We start from the raw sequence: 22,810 nt of genomic DNA, 5'->3' as shown, positions 1-22,810 counted from the left end.
TCAGCCCAAAGAAATCTGTCAGAAAATGAAAGATTTTAAGAACATTGATTGCTTTCTCTTATAAGAGCTAGAACTTTTCATTAATGTCCTAAGTAAGTTCAATGCACAATGTAATTTAAGGATTGGCTCACACCACTAAAATAGTTACTGTTATTGATAACATCTTCTGCCCTTCCATATGTCGGCTTAATTTTATTTTACACCTGTGAAAGGTTGTTCATTTTTATGCAGTGGTACAATTCCTGGTTTAAAAAAACATCATGTGAAAGGATTTCTGTTGTTTAAATGTGCAAAGAACTATTTTTGATAAGACAAGAAAGTTTATATTTTGTAAATATTTAAATTATGCAAGTTATGTAAAAGGTTTCCAAAACAAACGTGATAAGATTACAGCATTTGACACTTGCTGATTAGATATTTGTTTCTATTGTAATAGTTTTTAATTGATTTTTATTTGCATGTGCAGGGGGAACTTATTCAGAGGATTACAGAAATGTTCTTTTTCTTACCATCAGGATGGTTATAACTATTGCAGTTAATACTGAAGAGAAGTGACACACTGAAGAGAAGCACTTATTTGACATTTTAAATGAACCTTTATTTACTATTCTGTAAAGTAGTTTTTTCTGTTCTTTTAAATCCATTTTGCATACAGTGAAATTCTGACTTCAGTGGTAAGTGGCAGTACTCCCACCGACATCAAGGGAGCTAGCTGGGGGTTGCAGTCCCTTAACTTGTTCCACACTGGCGGGCAGTTTTTAGAAATAAATCAGCTTAGAGGTTTTGGTTGAGGCTTTAAAAGTCACTTTTTTTCAAAAGATTCCCTGTCACTCTCATTGGGTGTGTAGGTCAGGAGCGAGAAAATTAAATCTTCTGTGCTCTGGTACTTTGGTACCTTAAGTGGTGTATCTGGAATAGAAGAAGCCCTTTACCTGCTGGGGACCATCCCTCCACTTCTGGCCCAATTTCTCTTCGTTGACCTACCCAGATCTGCTATTTAAGAGAAGGGTGCTCAGCATTCCTGTTGCTGTCACAGGCAGACTCAACAATCTTCCTGTGAAAGCTTGGATGGGGAGGACACATTCTGGTGGAAGATCCTGAGGTGGAGTTGTGAAGGGTTCAGATGGTTGTTCCCGTCTTCTGGAAAATAACCCCACAGTCACTACAGGCAATGCCACAATGGGTCTGTGAGCTACATGGACGTGCTGCTGGTCACTATAGATATGAAGGTGTAGATGTCCTCTCAATGTGCTCTACATCGAGCTGCTGGCAGACACAAGTGCCTCAGTGTCCCACGTGAGACTGCTCGTACCTGTGCCTTGACGGAGATCAGTACAGAGATCAACACCGCCTTGTTGTACAGGCCTCCAGGAGGAACCAGCTGCTGGGACTTCAGCAAGGAGATCGAGATCATCTCTTGAAACAGCACTGATCTGTACCTCAAAATTACCTTAGCTTCTACCTGACCTAAAGTTTCTTCCGTGCCTGATCTCAAGTAGGGAAAATCACCTATGATGTACTTCTTAGTAGGCCTTAACTTCTGGCAGGGGGAGGAAATGGTCCTGGGCTCCTGGGCATGAGGTCAGCTTCAGGGATTTGCCCAGGAGAACAAATCTCAATAGGCTGTTTTTGTGGGTCAGAACGGGAACTGTTCAGCGTGGGTCAGCACTGAACTGGGGAGTCAGGCAGTCACGACAGGGTCAGCGCATTTAGGGTGTCTCTCGCCTGCTTGGATAGCTCCTATTTGAGGCTGCAGAGCAGTCATCTGGATTAAAAATAATAATAATAATAATAATAATAATAAATGTTATTAATAAAGATTTTTTTTCTGGATTGAGGGGAGGAAGCTTCTTTCTTTTTTCTAAGTGTGATAAAAAGCAACAAAGAGAAGTGGCAACATGGTTTATAAAACTACACATAGTTTATGAGGGCTACTATGTCTGGACAAATATGTGTGAGGGATTTGAAGCTTCAGGGGCAACAGAAGGACCCAGCTTGCCCCTGGGGAAGTCAAAGGGAGCTGTTTTGTGGGGGACAGCATTACGCTTTCTGCATGGAGGGCAGCACCTTGGTGAAAACAAGTGGGTGCAGTCGGAGGGGGTCCCTGCTCAGCCCTCAGCTGCACCCTCATCGTGTGCTTGAAGGCGGGGGGAGCAGAAGCAGGACTGAGTGCATCGGGAGCATGAGCCCCTCTCTGCCTATAGCAGTTGAAACTGGTGTTTAAGTTAAGCTCCATTGTAACTTACCTAAGTTACATCCATAAAACTAGTTCTGTGTGGGCTGTGCCTGTAAAAGTAGTTCTGGACCTGATCAGGATATGTTGCTCTGTAGTACTGCATTGCTCTGTAGTAGCACCAGGGCCAAATAAATTAGCTGACATCCACTGCAGTATTTATTCCACAAAACTGCCTTCAGTTCTTCCACACTCTGGAAAGAGTCTCCCGTGGGTGAGAGCAAGAGCAAGAACTATATGTAAGCCAGCAAGCCTCCTGAGCTTTCGAACAGGAGCCTACATAGGACATATGTGGTTCAGCCACTTTTGTGGGCATATGCCACTGAGATGGACTTCAATCGCTCAGTTTGATAGTGTGTTTTGTTGTTGTTTTTTTTTCCCAGTGCAAGTAAATGACAGATATATGAAACATATGTGCAAGGTAAACAGTAACAATTCACCTTGGTCATTCAGAGGATATGATGCTAACAGGGCATGCACTTTGGCTGGGATTTCTGAGGGTGCTGAGATGTTTGATTTCCTTGGAGGTAGCAAACAAATTTAGGGCAGTTTCTCATAGAGCAAAACTGTCATGGTTACATCACGTAAAGTGCTGAAGTGGTACCAACTCACTCTCCTGGTTAAAGTTTATTAAACAAACAAACAAACACATAAAAGGAGCATACCTCTGTGGCAGACTTCATGCCAAATGAGGCAGTCTTTGTCTGACCCTGTAACATATTGTAGATATCACTTGTTCTCCCACTTATAAAGTCAAAGTCATTTTAAACTAGCAGGGTGGAATAATTTTATTTTTTTTTTTCCAGATAACCTGCCAAAGATGCTAACTGTGATTCCTTTCCTGACTGTATCCTGCTGGGTGATCCAGAGTACCCCAGTCCAGTAACACTAGCAACAGTGCGTGTGGTGTCATGACTGCTTCTCATTTCACACACAGATTTGCAATAGCAATGTTTAGGATTTTAAATAACCTCACATTTTTTCACTTTTGGTGAACCAACACAGTGTAGTGCATGGCTCAAGTGCTAGCTAACACCTAGCTGAGAAGCAGGGCTTCGCACCTCTGCCTCCAATGAGCATACCCAAGGAGGGGAAGTAGTAGCAGTTTTCTGACTATAAATGGGAATTTGTGGGCGAAGGACTTGTTCACAGTCACTTGAAAAAGCAGTGACAGACCTAGGTATTTTTTATAAAATAGGCAGGTCTCCTGATTATGAACCTAACGCTTCAGCTATCTGATCACCACATTTGCTTCTCAACTCATAGTTTGAAATCCGTGGTTTGCCAGCCAGGACTACACAGAGACCATCCCAGTAGTGGTTGCTGGGCCAGTGCTGCTGTAGAGTTCAGTACAGTGTTCAAGGACAGGCAAAGACTACAATAATCAGTTGGATAAAGTTGTGTTTCCTAAACATGGACTCCTGTGGTTTCTATTTGTGGAAGGTAAATATGCTTTTTCCCTTCACAAATGACAAATTCATCCTGAAGGGAATGATGTTTGTGAACTCCATGTTAAATGAATGCTAGAGATAATTAATGTTAAAATACTAATTAATACAAAATATTAATGCTAAAATATATTACACTAAGCACTTAATGCCTGTCCCAGATTCTGCTGTCACACTGAACTGACAACTATGTAATCCCACAGACAGCTCTGTTAACTAATGGATGGTTTACTCAGCAGAGAATGAAATGACAATTAACCCTCTCCGGCCACTCTGTCAGCACTTCAGGGCTGAAAGTGTGGTGGCAGACAGGGCCATGACGCTGCGATTCATTTCAGCCACCAGATAACACTGCCAGGTGAAGCCTCCGGCACAGGCTGGAACCAGGATGCCAGGGCTGATTTCTGCGGAAGGTAGCTGCCACCTTGTTTGTGCAGCAAAGTGGTGTAATAAATAGAGGTAGGTTAGCTAAGATGGACACACATGTGGAGTTTAGATGCATTAATTGAACTGGAAAAAGATACAGAGATTCATTACAAGAGTGCCACATACCTTCTGAAATGCCTTGCTGACTCCGAGCCAGTAAACATGCGTGCATCCTCATCTCAGCTAAATGGTCAGAGCCTATCTCAGGGTTTGGCCATGTTATTTTCCTCTCAGCCTTGCTATTTTTGTGACTACGCAGTGTAATTTTAAATGAGCTGCACACTTCCTTTTTAAATTCTTCAAAAATCATCAGCTTTTCAGCCCTTATTTTGATATTTTTACTTTTAAGTATCAAGTTTTGTGTGTACCAGGATGTCCCAATTAAAATACTAAAACTTCTGACTGGGTAAGTCTTCTATTATAATTTTCCCCAAAGTTCTGAAAAAATACATAAAAAAAAATACATATATATTTGGTTGTGGAGCAGAATGACATATTTCATAAGCACTTTTCCAGAGCAAAAGCTTGATACCACACAAAGGGTTAAAAAAAAAAAAAAGGCCTAAGCATTATTTATGTGGCTGATCATTTACTGTCTGTGCTGAAAGGTGCATTGTGTCTTGTGCTACTAGCACAAAACCAGCTGATGGCTAAAACGTCTTTTGCACAGACCAATCTGCCCCATAATCTAAGAAATTAATTTAGCACTCTATTATATCTCAGTGTGTACTAAAAAATATTTTGACATTAAACACACTGAGTTTTTAGAGAATCTATATATCATTAAGAGAACCAACACACAGAGGAACAGGACATCAAAGTACAATTCAATGTTAGTTTAAAATGTGCTAATGGGATTTAAAACAAAAATAAAAAAACAGTTTTGGCTAGTCATTGCTGATTATGCCAATGGGAGCAAATACAAAAATTGCCTGAAACTTAGAGAATGAAGCTGTTAACTTTTATACTTGCTGATTTTGGAGACTAGACTGGGGTTTCACAGCTGGTTTACCTGAGCATGTTCTCGCCCTCCCTAACCCTGTGCTGCCTCCAGCCCATGGATCAGTTTAGCAATATGTTTCACAGAAACATGCCACAAACAAGAGCTTTGGCTGAGTCTGGAGCAGCAAACTCCAGCAACAACACACCGATAAGGATTTAGGGAGGCAACCAGGAGCAGTAACTCCTTGAGCTGACTGTGCTGCCAGCGTCCCACAGTTGCAGTGCTAAGAAACCAATCCAAGCATCTTATGTTGTAATGCAAGAGAAATGGTTACCCATCTGCTTTGGGCTGTCTCTTGCGATCAGAAATTTAATGGAGAGGATGAAGTGATTTATGTGCATTTTACATAGTACACAATGTGCCTGGACTATTACAGTGCTCTATACTGATCCCTACCCCTCTCAATACATATGTAATAAAGCCCCGAAACAAAGTTTTATTTTCTACATACCCCAAAGGATAATAAACAGATTATCTGTGTTGTGCCACATGGGTGTTAGGTGCTTTAGAGAAAATATGAGAGTGCAGATATAAAAGCCAGAAATCAAGACATTACCCACCGAGTTTTCCACTTGGAAAGGATGATTCAACTGCCAAGATCTGGGACCATGAGGCTGTACTGATAAAGAAAATGTTGAAATATAATTAGAAGATAATTAGCCAGAAGGGATTGCTGTATCACAGGAAAAAAAAATAAAATGCAGGCTATGCTCCATGGAAGACGGCACTCCCTTCCACCACCATCCATCAAGTTCAAAGAGGAGACATGATCCCATCCTAAGCTGGGAGTGCCTTTTTCACGTCAACTATGCTGTGTCCTGCTATGAGCAACACCCTAAGAAAGGAACAAACATTTCTGTGGGAATGAAATATTACAAGAATGAGATATTTAAAAGATAAATGCAAGATTAAAGGGACTGGGTTGTATGTCCTAGTAAGGAAATTGTAGGGCCTGGAAAAAAATAAAAAGACGATTTCCTACCTAGGAGAATAACGATCAATTTTTAATTTGCTAAGAATTAATCATTCATTTTCAGCAAAGAAGGTTTTATAATGATCCAAATCTACCTAGATGGATGCATAAACAAAGGAAGAGATGCCTGAGGAACCTGATTTAGCCTGGGTCTATGGAGGATGCATTAGATCTTGGTTGTTAGGATGAAAGGAACTACTACAAGGAAAGATAGGTGAAACTACAAGTGGTTTTAAGCTAGCTTGGTTCTGAGGCCAGAGATAAGGTCATCAGAAATTTAATGAAACATCTCAAGTAAAGCACGTTCTCTCTCGCCATTCTTCATATTTTGTCCATGCAGACATGCAGTTCTTCCTCCACAGAGGCAGCAACAGGAGGTGGTTGAACCCAGGTGTTTGCTCCTTTGCTCAGAAGGCAAGAAGCAGGGTCCCTCATACCCTCAGTACAGCATCGGAAGCAACTGCCATCTTGTGGTATCATGTCTGAGACTGAACTAGCTGGGATGCTTCCATCTGCAATGGTCTGATAGCTGAGAAAGCTTCCCAGCATCTTCCAACCTGGGCTCCACCCCAGACGGTTTCTGGAGGGGCTGTGGTTCTTCCCATCTGCACACATGGAAGTCAGTCAACACACATTGGTAGCATTACTTTATTTCCCCTCCTGATTTATCCACCTGGCTTCTAAACTGCAGATAATCCAAACAGTTTAGGAGACATTATGTACGCATTAAGTGTTTATGAGTCTTGTCAACATCTGAGGGAACCACATGCCACATAGAAACATCTGCAAAGCAAAACATGCCAAGCAAAGAGAAGCCTTTTCTGAACCAGCACTTGGGAAACTAAGGCTGTTAAACCCTCTACTCTTTCAAGAAAACAATGTTTGATCATGAAAGATGCTAGGGAAGATGCAGAGGGTATGTCAAGGCAGAGATCTTCAGCGTCTTTCTTAAGACTCATCTGTTCCACATAAAGCAATGATAGTACAGCAGTTGTGAGCTGTGGCTTGTAATGAAGTCTTCAGGAGGCTTGGATCCCAGCTGTGCTCCTTGGGCAAAATGAAGTCACAGTCTTCTTGTGTCCTCCCCCTCTTCTCACAGCTGCATTTTTTTGAGGAAGACATGCTCCGCATCTTTCCTTCCTTCCTTCACTACTGTCTTCAACATGCTGCAGATGATCCCATCAACTTGTGTAGGAAAATATGTATCCTGGAGCTTTGTCATACAGATACCTTTGCATGAAGCTATTTGTACAAAATGCATTCATCCTCACACCATCCTCCCACAAACTGTAGAAGACACTAGGGAGGCCAGAGAAGTAATCTTCCTGCTTGGTCAGTTAATTGAAATTTAATTGAAATGTGCATCAATTACCAAAGCCTCACTTCTTGAGAGTAAGGGTCAGCTTACTTCAACAGGAGAGAATACTAAAACTAGCACGCTCAAGGCAGAGAACAAGAGATGGCATGTGAACGAGACGGTAAGCAGACCAAGGTGATGGACAACAGCAAGGAGACCCCATTTGCATGGCCACTCCAGTGTGAGTTTGTTTCATATACTTCAAGTCTCAAATGTAATGATTCTATGATAGGATACAGCTATTAGAGAATGAGGAAGGAGGATTTCCATCAAAATCACAAAAAATCAAGTGATTTAAGGAAAAATTATAAAAAATAACCCTACCAGTTTATTGCTTTAAAGACTGTTTTTAAATGTTTTGTGGCAGGTCCAACTTTAGCAGGTTAAACAATCAGAATATATTTACTTCCTTCAGATTGCTGGGGGTAAAAAAAAGGCATGAATTTAAAGATGAGGGCTAAAAGAGGTCTGATTTCAGTTCTATTTCTTCTCCGTTTCATTTTGTAGAGGAAATCTGAACTTTTTAATTTGATGAATGATGAAATATGCATTGACATTCAAAATCAAGAATAAAGACAATAGTGCAAGGAAACTACTAATACATTTTTTTTTTCTTACCCTCTTAAGCCCCTGCCAAGTACCTTCAAAATTTTTCTATTATTTTGGACAGCAGCACAACCAATAATGGCTTATTCACCAATAAAAGCGTATTTATGTGAAAATCCCAGGACTTAGGAAACCAGTTTTCCACAATACCCTAATGGTATGAAATAAAATTTATTTTCCAATTGATAGAAATGAAGGGTTTTACTTTATTTGATGACAGAGATATACACAATTTTGACACATCCTCCTAAACAAGAAAATCTGAAAGATTTAACAAAAACAATTTCACCATAATAAGGTGCTTTTATTGCTGTTCTACATTAAACTTGAGGGAAAACCACATTATTTAAGAAGCTAGTTAAACATACAGAACAACTCGGAGTCCAGACTTGCTCTGATATCACAGGTTATTTGACTTGCAAAGCAATTCCCAATATTGCTTGAATTTTTTAGTGCACACATCCATCTCATAAGACATCAATGGTAACAGTATTTGATCACCGCTGTTTTCAGCTTAGGCTGTGGGTTCCTGAAAAATCCTTTGTGGCTTTTGTCCCATGGTACTAGCTAGAAGTTGTTGAAGGTTGTTGAAGATTGTACCAGAACTCATGGCATGAAACTCCGAGAGATTATAACCAATTCCGTAACAGCCCCTATTTCTTGAATACCAACACTTTTAGTTACACCATGCTAACTTGGTTTCAGTGAAAGATCGAGCTGGCCATACTTAAAAGAAACTGAAGTTTCCAATAAAAGCTGTTTTCTGACAGCTCTGATATGAGCTAAAGAATAAGGCCACTTCAACTTGGTCCATTTTTTTGCTTTGAAAACAAAAAAAAGAAACATTGTCAGTTAAGTTTGAATGTTATACATTGCATAACCTTATATACAATGCTTTCGCTAATACCTCACTGTAAGCACAAATGACCTCAGTTCACATTAGATGTAACATAGGCAGTAAAGGTTCATAATGTTGTACCCTGAAAACTGCTGCTAAAAGGCAGACTGCTTTCTAATTGGTTCTTTGCAATGGGAAATTTATTCCTGGTGTTAGAACTAAAGCAGGAAGGCGTTCCACTTTGCACATTTAACAAGTGACTAACCAGTATGGCTGAACAGCCATAGGTAGACTAAATGGTTAAACAGCAGTATAAAAATTGTAATAAAAACTGCACAAGTTGCCATAAGTACTGTTGCTTAAGATGCCAAGTCTCTTCTACACAGTAAACACTATTTTCAAGTGGAGTACAAATCCTTTCAGCTGCTTTTAAGTATCATGTATACTATGGATACATTTACTTTCATTTTTCTCCTAGTAAAAATAATTCATATTGTGCTTTTTGTGGCATATCTGCATTTCAGTATCATGTTTTCTTCCTTTGTTAATTATTTGGTTTTGGTGGGGAACTACAAAATAAATTTCTGGAGCACTTGTTATTAGAATAACCAATTAGCTTCAATAAAAAGTGGTGCTGCCACTAAAAAGGCAGAGGATAAAAAAAATTAAAGCTTTTTATTAACTTATCACTAAAATCTACATATTCCACAAAGGTTATATACTCACAGCAATATTAGAAGACAGTACATTTGTCAGGATCTATTTATTATTGGCATATGCAATTTATTAGCCAGTTGACCTACGAGATATTATTTACCATAGGCAAACTAAATACTGTGCTTTTAAGAAACCTGTTTAGAAATGATTTGATGTTTATTTTGAACATATTTACAAAAAGGATTTTTATGTGTTAGCAATAAATAATCCCGATATTCAAAATGTCAGTGCTCATGCACACACCGACAAGATGGCTGCATGCTTAAAAATATTATTTACAGTACAGTCTCCTTCATAGCCCTCTCTCTAATAACAGCAGAAAGTGCATTTTCTTCCATTTTCTTTCTTTTTTCCTTTTGTTTTGATTTAGTCTTGCTTCTGAGGGATACAGCCTTCCATCTCAACAACTTCTGGCCAGCCTTCATATTTGTTTGTATCCTTGTTGTTCTTTATATGCTGTAAATAGAAAATATCAATCTCCTTTTAATGTGAAGTCACTTACCCTGTTGCTTTAAGTATGGCTTTAAAAGACACTTCTATGTAATTATTTTCAGGAAACAGACAAAGAAGGTGGTAGTATTAGCCTCTTGTGCTTTTTAAGTATCATCAAACACAACAGCCTCTCAGTACTCACCATCTAAAGTTGCTTGCTCAGACAAGTATATGCTAAAAACAGGTGAATCTGACTAGTGAAAACATTTTTAAAATTTATCATGGATGTTTATTCAGGAAGAGAAACAAGCAAGGAAAAGATCAACTGCCAAGAGAACATAAACCACTAGGTTTAAGTTAAATAAGGACACTAAACTTACAGGGCACAGAAAATAAATAGTCAGATTTTATGAAAATTACATAAGGCTGAATGTTCATTATTATTATTATTATTTTTTTTTTTTTTAAATTAGGGGTTTATTTTTCCAAGAGGCAACCATCTGCTGTCAGGTAAGACATTACTGCCTCCAAGAGTTTACCATTGCTCCTACGCTAGTTCCCACTCCCTTAAAAGCTGGCAAAAAGAGAACAGGCTTGCTCTCCACGTACAAAGCTACCTTTACTGGTAATTAAAGGCAGCAATGACACATGTTGAATTGCAGCTATTAAAGTATGTGGATTTGTTTAATTTCACAAGTTTTCCTATGGCAGCAGTAATTTCTGACAGAAGAGCAAAGTGAACAGCTGGGAACACGAACACCTTAACTACCACTCATCTATCAGAGGTTAGCAGGTCTAAAAATGAGTGTTATGCAGTAAATTTTGAATTATCAGTTTAACTGAATCCATTAAAAAGAATTAATCTAGTTATTGGGATAATAAAACCCACCTACATAAGATTTTTTTTCTTATTTGCGAATCATGATGGAATCATTTTGCACATTTAAAAGGGGGAGACTAATCAAGGAACAAATTGAAAATAACACTGTGTGCCATTACTGCAATATCCATTTTGAACAAACTCAAGGCATTTATAAAACATGCTAACCCTTCATTAACGTAAGCTGTGGAATTCCACTAAGTTATAGAATAACAGACCTGTTCAAATGGACTTTTAGTCTTAATTCCTTTTCCACCACAGAAGACCCAGTTGTCTCTAAAGCCAAGGTTAGTGATGGACGTGCTTCCCAATTCAGCAATCAGCTTCCGTGCTTCCTCATTAAGCCTTGAACAAAACAGAGAAATTCAATATGTAAATAAAAATACACGTTCTCAGAGCTTTTATTGTTCAATGCACCATTCAGCTTCAATCTGATTAAACGTAGTTTAAGTAAGCCAATATTGGGAAAGATCTATTTTTCATAATCAGGTAACGATAGTTCTGAAATAAGCTGATCTTATGAGCTCTGCTCTTTGATATTATCATCTCAAGCAACCAGCACACAAACCTATCAGTACACCAACAAAAGCCAAGAACCCTATCTTATGAGGATTTATACATACAACTCAAGGAATTTTAGCAATTCTCCCGGCAGCTACAAAAAGTCAACCTTTAAAGTAAACACTGTTTGCAGACTCAAGTTGAAGCCTAGATAAAATACAAGCTCTCTTAGGCTAAAAGAATGACCTAAATACACAAAAGAAGTTCTTGTTTGCTCAAGTCAATTAATTTAAAATTCAGAATGCTACCCCACAGCACGGTTCAGTGCCTGTAGGTCCGTGTAGGAAAATATGGAAGGGAAAATTATTCTGTAGGAGACAAAACCTCCAAACAGCAGCTCTTTATTTCTTCCTACCAGTTACTATATTTGCCCGATTACTAAACATCGCACACAACTTCTGATTATTACTACTTACTGAGATATAGTTGTGTGACTCACTTTAACAAAAATGATAAAAAAAATGATTACTTAATTTACTTTGGAGGTTATTTGTACCACCCACACTTCAAGTTTCTACAGCATTAGTGCAGCTTATATTTAAATAAAACCCACAACCTCACAATATTATTTTTTTTTTTTTTATCTTTTAAACATGATGGTTCTTCACATTTTTAGTTGCTTCCAAGCACTGGCATTTATGATTAATATCAAGTTTCAATGGCACGGTTTGGGCTATTTTTGCAATATTACTAATGAGTACTTCCTGGCTATCAGAAAGAATGGGCCTTCCTGTTTAGCTTTGAAAAAATGCCAGCTGAGACATGATTACTGAAACAAACTAACTGTACTTATCTAAATATGAAAAAACAACAACAGCTGGGAGATCCAGCCTTGTGATAAAGAAACATTAAATTGCTTTCTTCTCCCCAAAGTAGTGAATGTACAGACCCTTTCAACCATTTACTGCAAATACCGCTCCTTTCAAAGTCAGCATTTTGTCATAGGAGAGCTACTCCTACATCAGAGATAGGTTGTAGATAAATTGCATCAAAAGAGGGAAAAAAAAGAACGTACAGAACACATTAGGAAGTTAAATAAGTCTAAAACAGGAGGAAAAGAAAAAAAAATCCTTATTTTTCACTACAAAAAGTAATCCTTTTGACAGTATGACTTAAGTATGGAATAAATCTATTCTTTAGATTTGTATTGTAACCCCAATACAAATTTCTACAGTAATTTTACTATCTATTAAAGATGATCAAAGTTGAGAAGATTGGAAGATACTGCTGAAAGAGTACTAAAACCTCTTATGATATGTCTATATTAATAAATTGAAAAGCTTGATAGTGGAACAGTTCCAAACTTTGAGGCCAACAAGCATGAGGCTCACACCAGTAAAATCTCAGACCTCAAAACAGGAAGGGTACACGTAAGACTTAGTAGCAATGGTCTGTGCACATTTTTAACTACCAAACTCTGTCTTGGAGTTGTTCTAAGAAAAGTGCTGGATGAAACAGACCAATTTCCATCAGAGGGTGTGTTCTCACAGCCATGTCACATTTGTCCTACACTGTCTTCTTGTTGCATCAACACCTTTCCTCTGATGGGTTAAAAAATCAGCATTTATGATTTGCAGAAAACACTTGGGATATTTCTGCTAATATGTCTAATTTAACATATATTTTACTGTTTCTTTGTTGTTAGGGACCATGAAAGTATAGAACTAAATCTATGTAAATATCACATCAGCATCATTAAATTAATCAACTGAAAGCATAGTTTCAAATCCCTTATCTTGCAAGAACAAAGCTTTATCAGAAGTGGTTGTGTGATAAAGAATGCTTTTCTTTTTTTCTTTTTTTTTTCCAAGTACAAAACAGCATTTAAAACATTAAGCAATATTAACTGTATAAATCAATGACATACTTGGTTGCACCATCATCATATGTTCCCATTAACACTATGGTTCCATCCTGGATAGACTTAAGAAATTCAATAAATGGTGCCACATCTGGAAAGAGAGAACAAAAAAATCATATAAGCAGCAATCATTAGATATATAAATCTAATAACCTACAACATCTATTTAATTTAGACATTGCTAAATCAATAAGTATTAATATTTATAATTGTACTCATACATTTATAACAAGATCATAAGTGTGAGGAAGATAAAACGCACAAGGAAGAACTCTCATTTTATAAAAAGGGTTTCATCTATACTGTGTAATGACATACCTGCTAGTGGGAACTTCTCAGGAGAATAAGCAGGTGTGATTAAATGCACCATTCTCCTCTTCTCTCCCCCCATCCCCAACTATCTGTGTTTCTCTAAAGTTGCATTCTCCTCACAATTACAAAGGTTGAAGTCAAGCTTAAACCACCACAGCAAACATACCCTACAGGGGGCGCACACACGCACACAGTCAGGTTGTTTCTCTCTAACCATCTAGGATAACTGCGCTTACCTCCTCCCCACATGTCAAAGAATTTAGTGTCTAATGGTTCTCCTGTTTTACCTGAAGAGAAAGAAATATGTGGTTTAATGAAATAGCCAAAGGTACTTCACAGACAACATGCCCAATTCCTCTTAATGACTGTCAAAGAAAGTACTGAAGAAGACACTATATAAATCATCAAGTACTTCTATCTGTCATGAAGATTTCTCCTTAAACACTACAGCCATTTGTGAAAAAGCTAAGAGAGGGGAAAAAATAGAAGATGCAAACTTCTGATTTTACTTCAAGTGGAACATAAAAAAAAAAAACAAACACAAAACACTCAAAAAAAGAGCAATAAAAAATGCACTTAGCTTTTTTTATTAAAGGCGCATTTTGCAAAAAAGAGATAGTGCAGTTATAGTTTGCTTTTAGTACCACACAGGAAGCAAGAAAGATCAAAATTACACTGCATGTTCTGCTAGAAACTGCAAATTCTTAGCTGATTTAAACTTCTAGAACAAATAGAGAAGAAAGTGAGTATTATACGTTCATCACCATTTTGACTGTGCTGTCTACAACGTCAGTATTTGATGGAAGGTAAAGTTTTGTTTTTAATAGATACATCATATAAAATCTGTAAGACGAGAAAGACTGGCAGCTATATAATACAGAACTGGGAGGTTTGTTTTTGAACAGACTGAGACAATTTAGGAGGGCAAAATAGGATTGAGTATTGTTCAAATCATGATTTAGATAACGTAAACCTGAGTACAATCCAAAAATAATATGAATTTATATTGCTGTGAAATGACAAAGTACTATCTCGCTGCTACAAGAAATTGCTTCCTATATATTAAGGACAAAACTGTCAGTACTGGTGTTCAGTTCAGCTTTCAAGCTGACACACAGGTAAATTTGTTAACTTTTAACGGAATCCTGACTATACAACATGGATGTATTTGGGGACAAGATCTCCATATATGGACTAATAGAATATACTGTTTCAAACTAGGAAATAATGAACTGTCATTTTCATGTAGTAACACTGTTAAATAGGTTTCACTGAAAACAGTAAGAGAAGAATTTGGTGTACAGAATTTTATTAGTGGTGGCAATATACAAAATCAAGAGAGAGAGACATTTTTTCATTCTATATGTACGGTATAAAGTTACCTGATGTATCACTAAGATAACGACAATGCAACTCCACATTATTATACATTTTCAGAAACAAAAATGCTCTGAGTTTTTCTACTTTCAAACTGTATGCTAACAAAAATGTGGAAGTGCCAAAATTTGACGTTATCTCAGTACTGAATACTGCCTCTTCTCCTCCTCTTTGCCTTTCACCATCCCTTAATAGACCTTAAATTTCAGGAAGAATTTGAAAATGAAGACGCTGCTCACTTAGAACATCACTTACCATTGACCAAGGCCACATTTATTCCTCTGCCAACATTATTTTTAACTCCACTCATTAAACTGAAACAAAACAAACAATTTAATTTGTAATAGGACAATCTTCTGATATGTAGTATTTCAATTTTAAATAGGAACAATTAAATCATAAGATACACATACTTGAAGACCATGTGCCCATGAGTACTTAAATGAAGCAAAATCTCCTACGTGCCCTTATGGAACCACTGAACTGAGAACAATAGATCTAATGTCCCTAATTGTACCTACTTTGCTCGAAAAAAAAAGATGATTAAATGCTCAAAGTATGTGTGTATTAAAAATGCCAACAAAAATTGAGCCCTATCAATTCAGTTAAGGAAATTCCTTGCAGTTAAGGAGCCTGAAACATAAAGACCAATTTGAGGGGCTTAGCACAGCCACGTAACCAACATTTTAAGCTTTTTTTTAAGCATATGATGAACAAAATCATTAATGAGTGAATGACTGAACCAAAGTATTTAAAATGAATACTGAAGCATCACACTACTAAACAAGAAAGTCAAAGCAGATAGGTTTCCTATGACAGATTAAAGTACCTAAAGTCCAATGTAAATAGTTAATATATTGAAGGGACTTTAAACAGAAGTTGACTATAATCTTGGAGTACAATTAGACATCCCAACAAAACCACCACAATCTATGACAACATTGTTTGGCCAAAGCCAGAGCAGAAAAGGAGCTCAGAAAGTACACACACACTGTGAAATGGAAGCTGTAAGGAAGAGCTAATGGGAATGTCAAGACTGTTAGCTACAGTGCCTTGGGCCACGGTGAGGGTACCACTCCAGTAAGAGGAAGCTCACAGATGACCTCATTATTTTTCACTGGTACTGTATGAAGATCTCTGTTCTACCTATAGGCCCTAAATATTCCGGCAGAACCACTCTGAAGCTAGAAGTACAAGCGTTAACATAAGCAAGGAGAAACAGGAATAAGGATTGAAACCCTACGAAGACAGTTAAGAAGTCTTCAGCTCAGTTTTAAGAAAGCACTTCAGCATAAGCATAGCGGAGCATATTTCATCAGTTCCAAACATACTTTAACAAATGTGTCAATTCCTTCTTGACCAGGGTTGCTTTGACTTCCCCAGCTTGCTCTCAGAAGGGGCTGGCAAGCTTGTACAACCCTGCTACCTTCAAAACTTTTTTCAAGTAATTACTTCTGTGACCACATGATTTTCAGGTCACGGCTGAGCAACTGTTCTAAGCTATGTTTCAGAAGGACTGCATCCTTGCACACACCACTGCAACAACCCATACTGATTCATTACTCATCCCATACTAATTCATTACTCATGAACCAGAAACAAGAAATGCTGTGTTACAAAAATAAGGATAGAACCTTCCTCTCTGATGTTGTCTGTTGCACTTAGGATGAAGATACAAGCCAAAATTTAGATCAAATTCAGACAACTCCATATCCGGAACAGACTGAGTATCAGCGATTTCAGAGAGGCAGTGAATGACTATCAGTTAATGGCAACTCTTCGTATGGTGACTTCGGTTTTAAAGTAGTAACCAGAGATGAAAGATTCCATATTCCTCTGCCAACTCTCTAACATATCATCTGCCAAACATTTGTGATTAGAAGAGGACTAGTAATTTTCTTCTAAAATACAGAATTCAGTTTTGGTCAGTAGTGAGTTCCAGAAGCCTTTTAGCCACTGGAAGACCACTACTTCTGTGATCACATCATTTTCACATCATGTCTAGGCATCAATTCTAAGCAACAGAAACATATGGCAAATAGACTGAAAACAAATAACAAAACAAAGCCAGTGAAGTTCTGAATGCATTCCTTTGGTCACAGAAGATTTAGTGAACTTTAATTTACCAAAAAGAGTAAGAACTTCATTTCGTTTTTAACTACAATTCTCTGTAAATAAACACAAGTCAAAAAATTTCCAATACCGGGTTAATTAGGCACTGAAAAACCACACACACCTAACAGCTATAATGGACTTCAGATAACAAAAAAATCCTGCAAAATATGAATACCAGAAGTAAAATAATTATTAAAGGTGGATGCTGTAACATCCTGCTATAAGGTTACTGCAGCACAAATATGGAACTGGCTTCTTTACAGAAGAAAAACTGTATGGAGAAGTTGCTAGTAAAGAGGTATAACTCTATCGCTCCTTCTAAACCCATCACATAGCAACCACAATATTTAATATTTTGACAATGACTACAGTATATTGTTTTCTATTTTGGATTATGCCCTTCCCATACAGAAAAGCAAGACCATAACCGAACTTCTACAGATCAGAGTTCCCACCACAGTCCAAAATATCTATACAATAAAAAGGAAACACTGAGTACTTAAATGCACTGCAAATTATACCAGTAGTTCCAGTACTGTCAAACTAAATGACACCCTTGTTTAATACCAAGCAAAAACCTACACTGTAAACATTACGAACAATTTATGAAACCTTGTTCCTGCTTCCTTGTCTTGGAAGCACAAAGAAGAATATCAAGAAAAATTCAGCAATCCTGACATAACCAGAAAAACGTGTTTTGCAGGATTGTCAAAAAACATCACTAAAAAAAGAGCTACTAAAAATAAAATAAGTCCCTTCACAGTTCTGAGATACTACTTTACACACCTGAGATAGCTTGTGTGCTGTCACAAATACTAGTGGGTGTAATGTGAATGCTTTCTCACAGGAGGGCAGTAGTTTACCAGTTTTAGAATTCTTCCGAAAACTCACAATCAAGAAATGATGTCAGCTTTTGAAAGAGAAATCAAATGCATTATGAACAAAGGAGGAGATCATATAAAATTAATCAATTCTGCTGATGGACACCTCAGTAGACACTAAGAGTCCTCCTCACAAGGAATTAGCAAAGCTTTTTGCCAATTGAAACAGAACTTAAGACCCCAATAGTTGTACAGTAAGTTGTGCACTAATATTAAAAGAGCAGAGGATTTCTTGACAGTCACTACTTTTCATCACTTGCTTCAATGCAATATTCTTATTTCTGGGGGGACATGAACAACAATCTCTCCTTAGTTAACCAGTAAGCAAGACACTTAAAAAGCCTACAGTCCTGATGTTACTTGCAGTCTCATAACTTTTCATCAGTGAATCACCCTAAATCTTTGCAGATATTAAGCTTCCTAGCAACCAGGCTGAGATACTGGCAAATTTTGGAACACGACAAAAAATCTCTCTGCAGGGAGACTGGATAAGATTTTCCAAGGCTGTAAAGGGAACGAATGCTATCAATGAAGAGAACCGAGCAGCTAGAAATAGTTTCTTAGATCACATAAAAATATTTTAAGTTTTATTTTTATTAGAGAATAAAGTGATGGAAAATATAATCCAGTACTTACAGATCTTACAGACCTAAACACTAGCTGATCATTTATCCTATTTATGAGTTTTGCTGTTCACAGAAATGTTGCCATTTGCTCTAGAATTAGTGCTGACTGCTGCATGTGCTATCTGTACCTCGCTGTACTTACATAGCATGGGCTGAGAAACAGCTAAACTGGGGTAGTTTAAATGTAGATGGAAGGCAAAGGCTGATTCTTAAAAAAATGTATCTATTACTTCTGACTATGCTAACAGCATGTCTTTTCTGCCACGACATTCAAAATTGAGTGGATAGATTATATCATACAAAAATGGCATGCTGTGGGCGACAATGAGCAGTAGCAACCTAAGAGCAAAGAAACAGCCTAAAAATAAACATTAACATTCTAGTTATGAGGATTACTGAAAGTTATTCAGTTAAATACTCTAGACATGATATTGTTAACAATATTGTGTTAAAAATACTGTTATTAGAAATACAGGACTTGAATAATTTTTCAAACAGTTCCTTTCTTCAACAAGGCTAAGTGCCAGGTCCTGCACCTGGGGCACGACAAGCCCATGCAGTGGTACAGGCTTGGGAAAGAGTGGCTGGAAAGTTGCCTGGCAGAGTAGGACCTGGGGGTGCTGCTCGACAGCCAGCTGAACATGGGCCAGCAGCGTGCCCAGGTGGTCAAGAAGGCCAACAGCATCCTGGCCTGCATCAGAAATGCCAGCAGGACCAGGGAAGTAACTGTCCCTTTGTACTTGGCTCTGGTGAGATCGTATCTTGAGTACTGTGTTCTGCGTTGGGCCACTCACTACAAGAAGGATATTGAGTTGTTTAAGTGTGTGCAGAGGAGAACAATCAAGCTGGTGAAGGGAGTAGAAACCAAAGACTTATGAGGAGTGGGCTGAGGGAATTGAGGTTCTTTAGTCTGGAGAAGAGGAGGCCAAGGGGAGACCTCATCACTCCCTGCAACTACTTGAAAAGAGGCTGCAGTGAGGAGGATGTCAGTCTTTTTTTCAAATGACAAGCAATAGGACACAAGGAAACAGTCACAAGTTCCAACAGAGGATGTTTAGATTAGACATTAGAAAGAATTTCTTCAGGGAAAGGGTTGTCAAGCATTAGAATGGGATGTCCAGAGAAGTTCTAGAATTCCCATCCCTAGAGGTACTTAAGGAGAAATATGAACATGGTACTATGGTACATGGTTTAGTGATGGGCTTGGTTGTTCACGTTGATGGTTGGATTTGAGGTTGAAAAAGACCTTCAAGATCGTAAATGATTTTATGATTCATTTCACAGTTCAATTTTGCAGTTTATTTACTTAATTGTGCTGATGTCAACTAACTACCAATCATTAAAATATTTTTTCCTTTTGAAGAAATGTGGTAAAGAAAAGTTGAAAACATGTTCTGTCACTGGTACAATGTAGACAGATACTTAAAAAAAATGACTGGCAAAAGACAATCCACAGCAGTTTTAGCTGATTACATTCAATTAGAAGTATCAAAAGTAATTACTTAAAAAGACAGTTGTGCACTGAATTACAATTACAGACACAAGAATAAGTTACTTGGAGGAAAAACTGTATCTGACTGCATGAAGTCTCACTACTCCAGAAGTCTCTAAACCTAAAATAAACTGTTAGCTATCTTGCATGCATTAAAATTGCATACATCTCAGCATTTACTGCAGAGTATTAAATGCGTTTCATCAGAGATTAAGTTATAATGAAGTATAGTCTTTTCATGTGGTCATACTGTAGGCAAAACAAAATCTACAAAGAATCATTTAAATCAATGATTCTGTGCACAAAGCAATCCCAGGCAACAGTTGAAAGAGGTATTTTAAGACAATAGGTAAAAGTACTTACACGTTATCTTCTACGCAAATTTTAGGTCCAACTACATTTGCTGCTCCACTTGCCATTTTGAACGCAAAATGCTTTTCAGGACAAGCTTTAGAGATCCCACATTTGTATCTTGGAGGTTTTGTGGCTTTCAAAAGGAAATAAAACAGGATTTTAGAGAAAACCAGGAATTTAGGAAAATCAGGGAAAGAGGAAAATTACTTTCTGATTGCATTTAAAGTGTAATTAAGACTTTCCAAACTATGAAAGTTCAACGTTCTTTCTACTATTAGTGAAAGCCAGTCACAGCAGTAACACATGCATATGAATACTCACAGCGTGCAGCTGCATCCAATGCTGATCTAGCTGAAAAGCAAAAGAGTTTTTACAAGATGTTACTATTAAAATGTCTTCTGCTATAAAATATCCTATAAATTTAAAACCTTTCAATGCTTCTATAAAAATAGATTGGTTGAAATGAAGTATCAAATACATATGAACACTAGGCTACAATGTAAAAAACATTAATCGTTACATGGCAGAAAAATGAAAATAGTCAGGGAACATGTTTAGAAGAACTATCTTAATTTATGGATCGCTGATTAAAATAAAAAAACATGGAGATAAAAACTCAAAACAACCAGGGATCTGTGGAGGTGTGGGTGCTGAAGTGCAATTAATTCCTGTCTTACAACAGAATTTGAGCCAGTCAAAAATAAGTGCTACAAATCAGAACCTTCACAAGGATGTGATTCCTCTCATTCAACCCCGGAATTCTGCAGGTTAGGTGTATTTGAACCCTATCGTTCATGACTCCCTTTCTCAGGATGGGGAAGGACAAATGACATCACACATATCTACAGTTCATCTGTAATACGTAATGACACCTCTCTTCAATAATTATTAATGATGCCACTGGTGACTGGTTCAAATGTATGCCCACACTGCAGTAAGCTGAGTTAAACAACATGAACCCTATCCATGTGCGCAAAATGAAAAGTCCCTTTCAAGATAAAGTTGGTTCAAAACATATACCTTGAATTTTAGGCTGGTAACTATTTTCTGCACAGAACTCAGCACATCTGAAATCTTTTGATTATTGCACATGGCAGTGTAACTATGTAAACAAAAAAAATCCCACCCAAAGCACAGAATTTTAAAGTGCTTAAGCAACAGAAAGGCAGAGTGTAGAATTCCAGAGACATCATTCAAGTCACAGAGTTTACAAACCCGGACTATGACTGTAATTACCAGCAAGAAAAAAAAAGGGTAAAAACAAATGCATACTTGGAAGGTGAGAGAATCAAACTGATTAATGAAGTAGGTTAAATATTTCATACGGACAACAGTATTAAAACACACAAAATTCATAAGAGTTTAAGTCAAGCTTACAGTAAAAGAATATGCTATTCTTGATTACGGCTCAAATAAATATTAACAGATGTTTGTAGAAAACAGTGACTTATCACTTACCAAATATGTGTCCTAAGTTTGCTTCCATTTTTATTTCAAACACTTGAGATATGACATAAAATGTCAATAAAAATATTGCTACAACTACCACCAACTTTGCAGCACCTATTCAGAAGTGGAGGAAAAAAAAACAGTTTTAAAAAAATTAATCTGTAAGCGATAAGATTAAGTTTGTCAAAATCAACTACACGAAAAATTTGTATAGCGTGACATCGAGAGGAACTCAGAAACACAACGAGGAACTGTGGACTCACCGAACAGTAATCTGCACAAAAAACAACATCGCGATGTAAGATGCAACTGAGCCACTTCACCAGGTTGCTACACCAGATGTACCATGCTCTCAGCCATGAAAACTCACCTTGTTCTTTCTCCAAGCTTCATGCTTCTCTGACATCACAGTTTACCAACACACCTCAGCAGCCAGGAGAAACCACATACTTTTCTGTGGAAACCCAGCTTAACAAAATGAACTTAGCTGATTTTAGTGGCTGCTGTCCAAGTGGAAAGTCCTGCCCTCTCCATCCCACTTCCCTGTTCTTAGTCCTCTGTATCTGTTTCTCACTGTTCGTGAATACTCCCTTTCTTTTTTCCCCCCTCAGACTGAGATACCTCAGTTTTAACAGATAAACCAGACTGAGTGATTAGGGATCTGCTGATATAACGTAGCTTGTCTCCTTTGGTCAGTCAGGTCTGAGCATTACATAAAAATAATAAAAAAAATAAATAAATTACAGGCCTTCGACAAGAGTTACAAAACTTTGAAGATCTAATTTAAAAAGTAACAAAAAGCAGTTCCTCACCCCTGCCCCTTTTAATATGTTATGGTCTCAGATGGCTTGAAATTTTAACAAGCTTAA

At 37.6% G+C, this 22,810-nt stretch overlaps 1 protein-coding gene across 5 annotated transcripts in view; it reads right to left on the bottom strand.

Annotated features, from left to right (window-relative positions):
• Positions 1-8,228: 8,228 nt before the first annotated feature.
• Positions 8,229-22,810, bottom strand: part of FAM3C (FAM3 metabolism regulating signaling molecule C) — a 30,515-nt gene continuing 15,933 nt past the window's right edge. For all 5 annotated transcript variants that reach the window (XM_035559361.2, XM_035559364.2, XM_035559367.2 and 2 more), the window contains exons 3-10: positions 21,951-22,055; positions 20,814-20,843; positions 20,502-20,625; positions 15,280-15,338; positions 13,884-13,934; positions 13,342-13,426; positions 11,132-11,258; positions 8,229-10,057 (exon numbers count right to left, since the gene is read on the bottom strand). In XM_035559361.2, the coding sequence (XP_035415254.1) occupies positions 9,968-10,057; positions 11,132-11,258; positions 13,342-13,426; positions 13,884-13,934; positions 15,280-15,338; positions 20,502-20,625; positions 20,814-20,843; positions 21,951-22,055 (671 nt within the window). In that variant the 3' untranslated portion in view covers positions 8,229-9,967. The remainder of the gene's footprint in view (positions 10,058-11,131; positions 11,259-13,341; positions 13,427-13,883; positions 13,935-15,279; positions 15,339-20,501; positions 20,626-20,813; positions 20,844-21,950; positions 22,056-22,810) is intronic.

The sequence above is a fragment of the Cygnus atratus genome, chromosome 1 (genome assembly GCF_013377495.2).
Source record: "Cygnus atratus isolate AKBS03 ecotype Queensland, Australia chromosome 1, CAtr_DNAZoo_HiC_assembly, whole genome shotgun sequence".
Classification (NCBI taxonomy): Eukaryota; Metazoa; Chordata; class Aves; order Anseriformes; family Anatidae; genus Cygnus; species Cygnus atratus.
The sequence above is the reverse complement of the archived record's forward strand: the minus strand, read 5'-3'. Positions and strand labels throughout refer to the sequence as shown.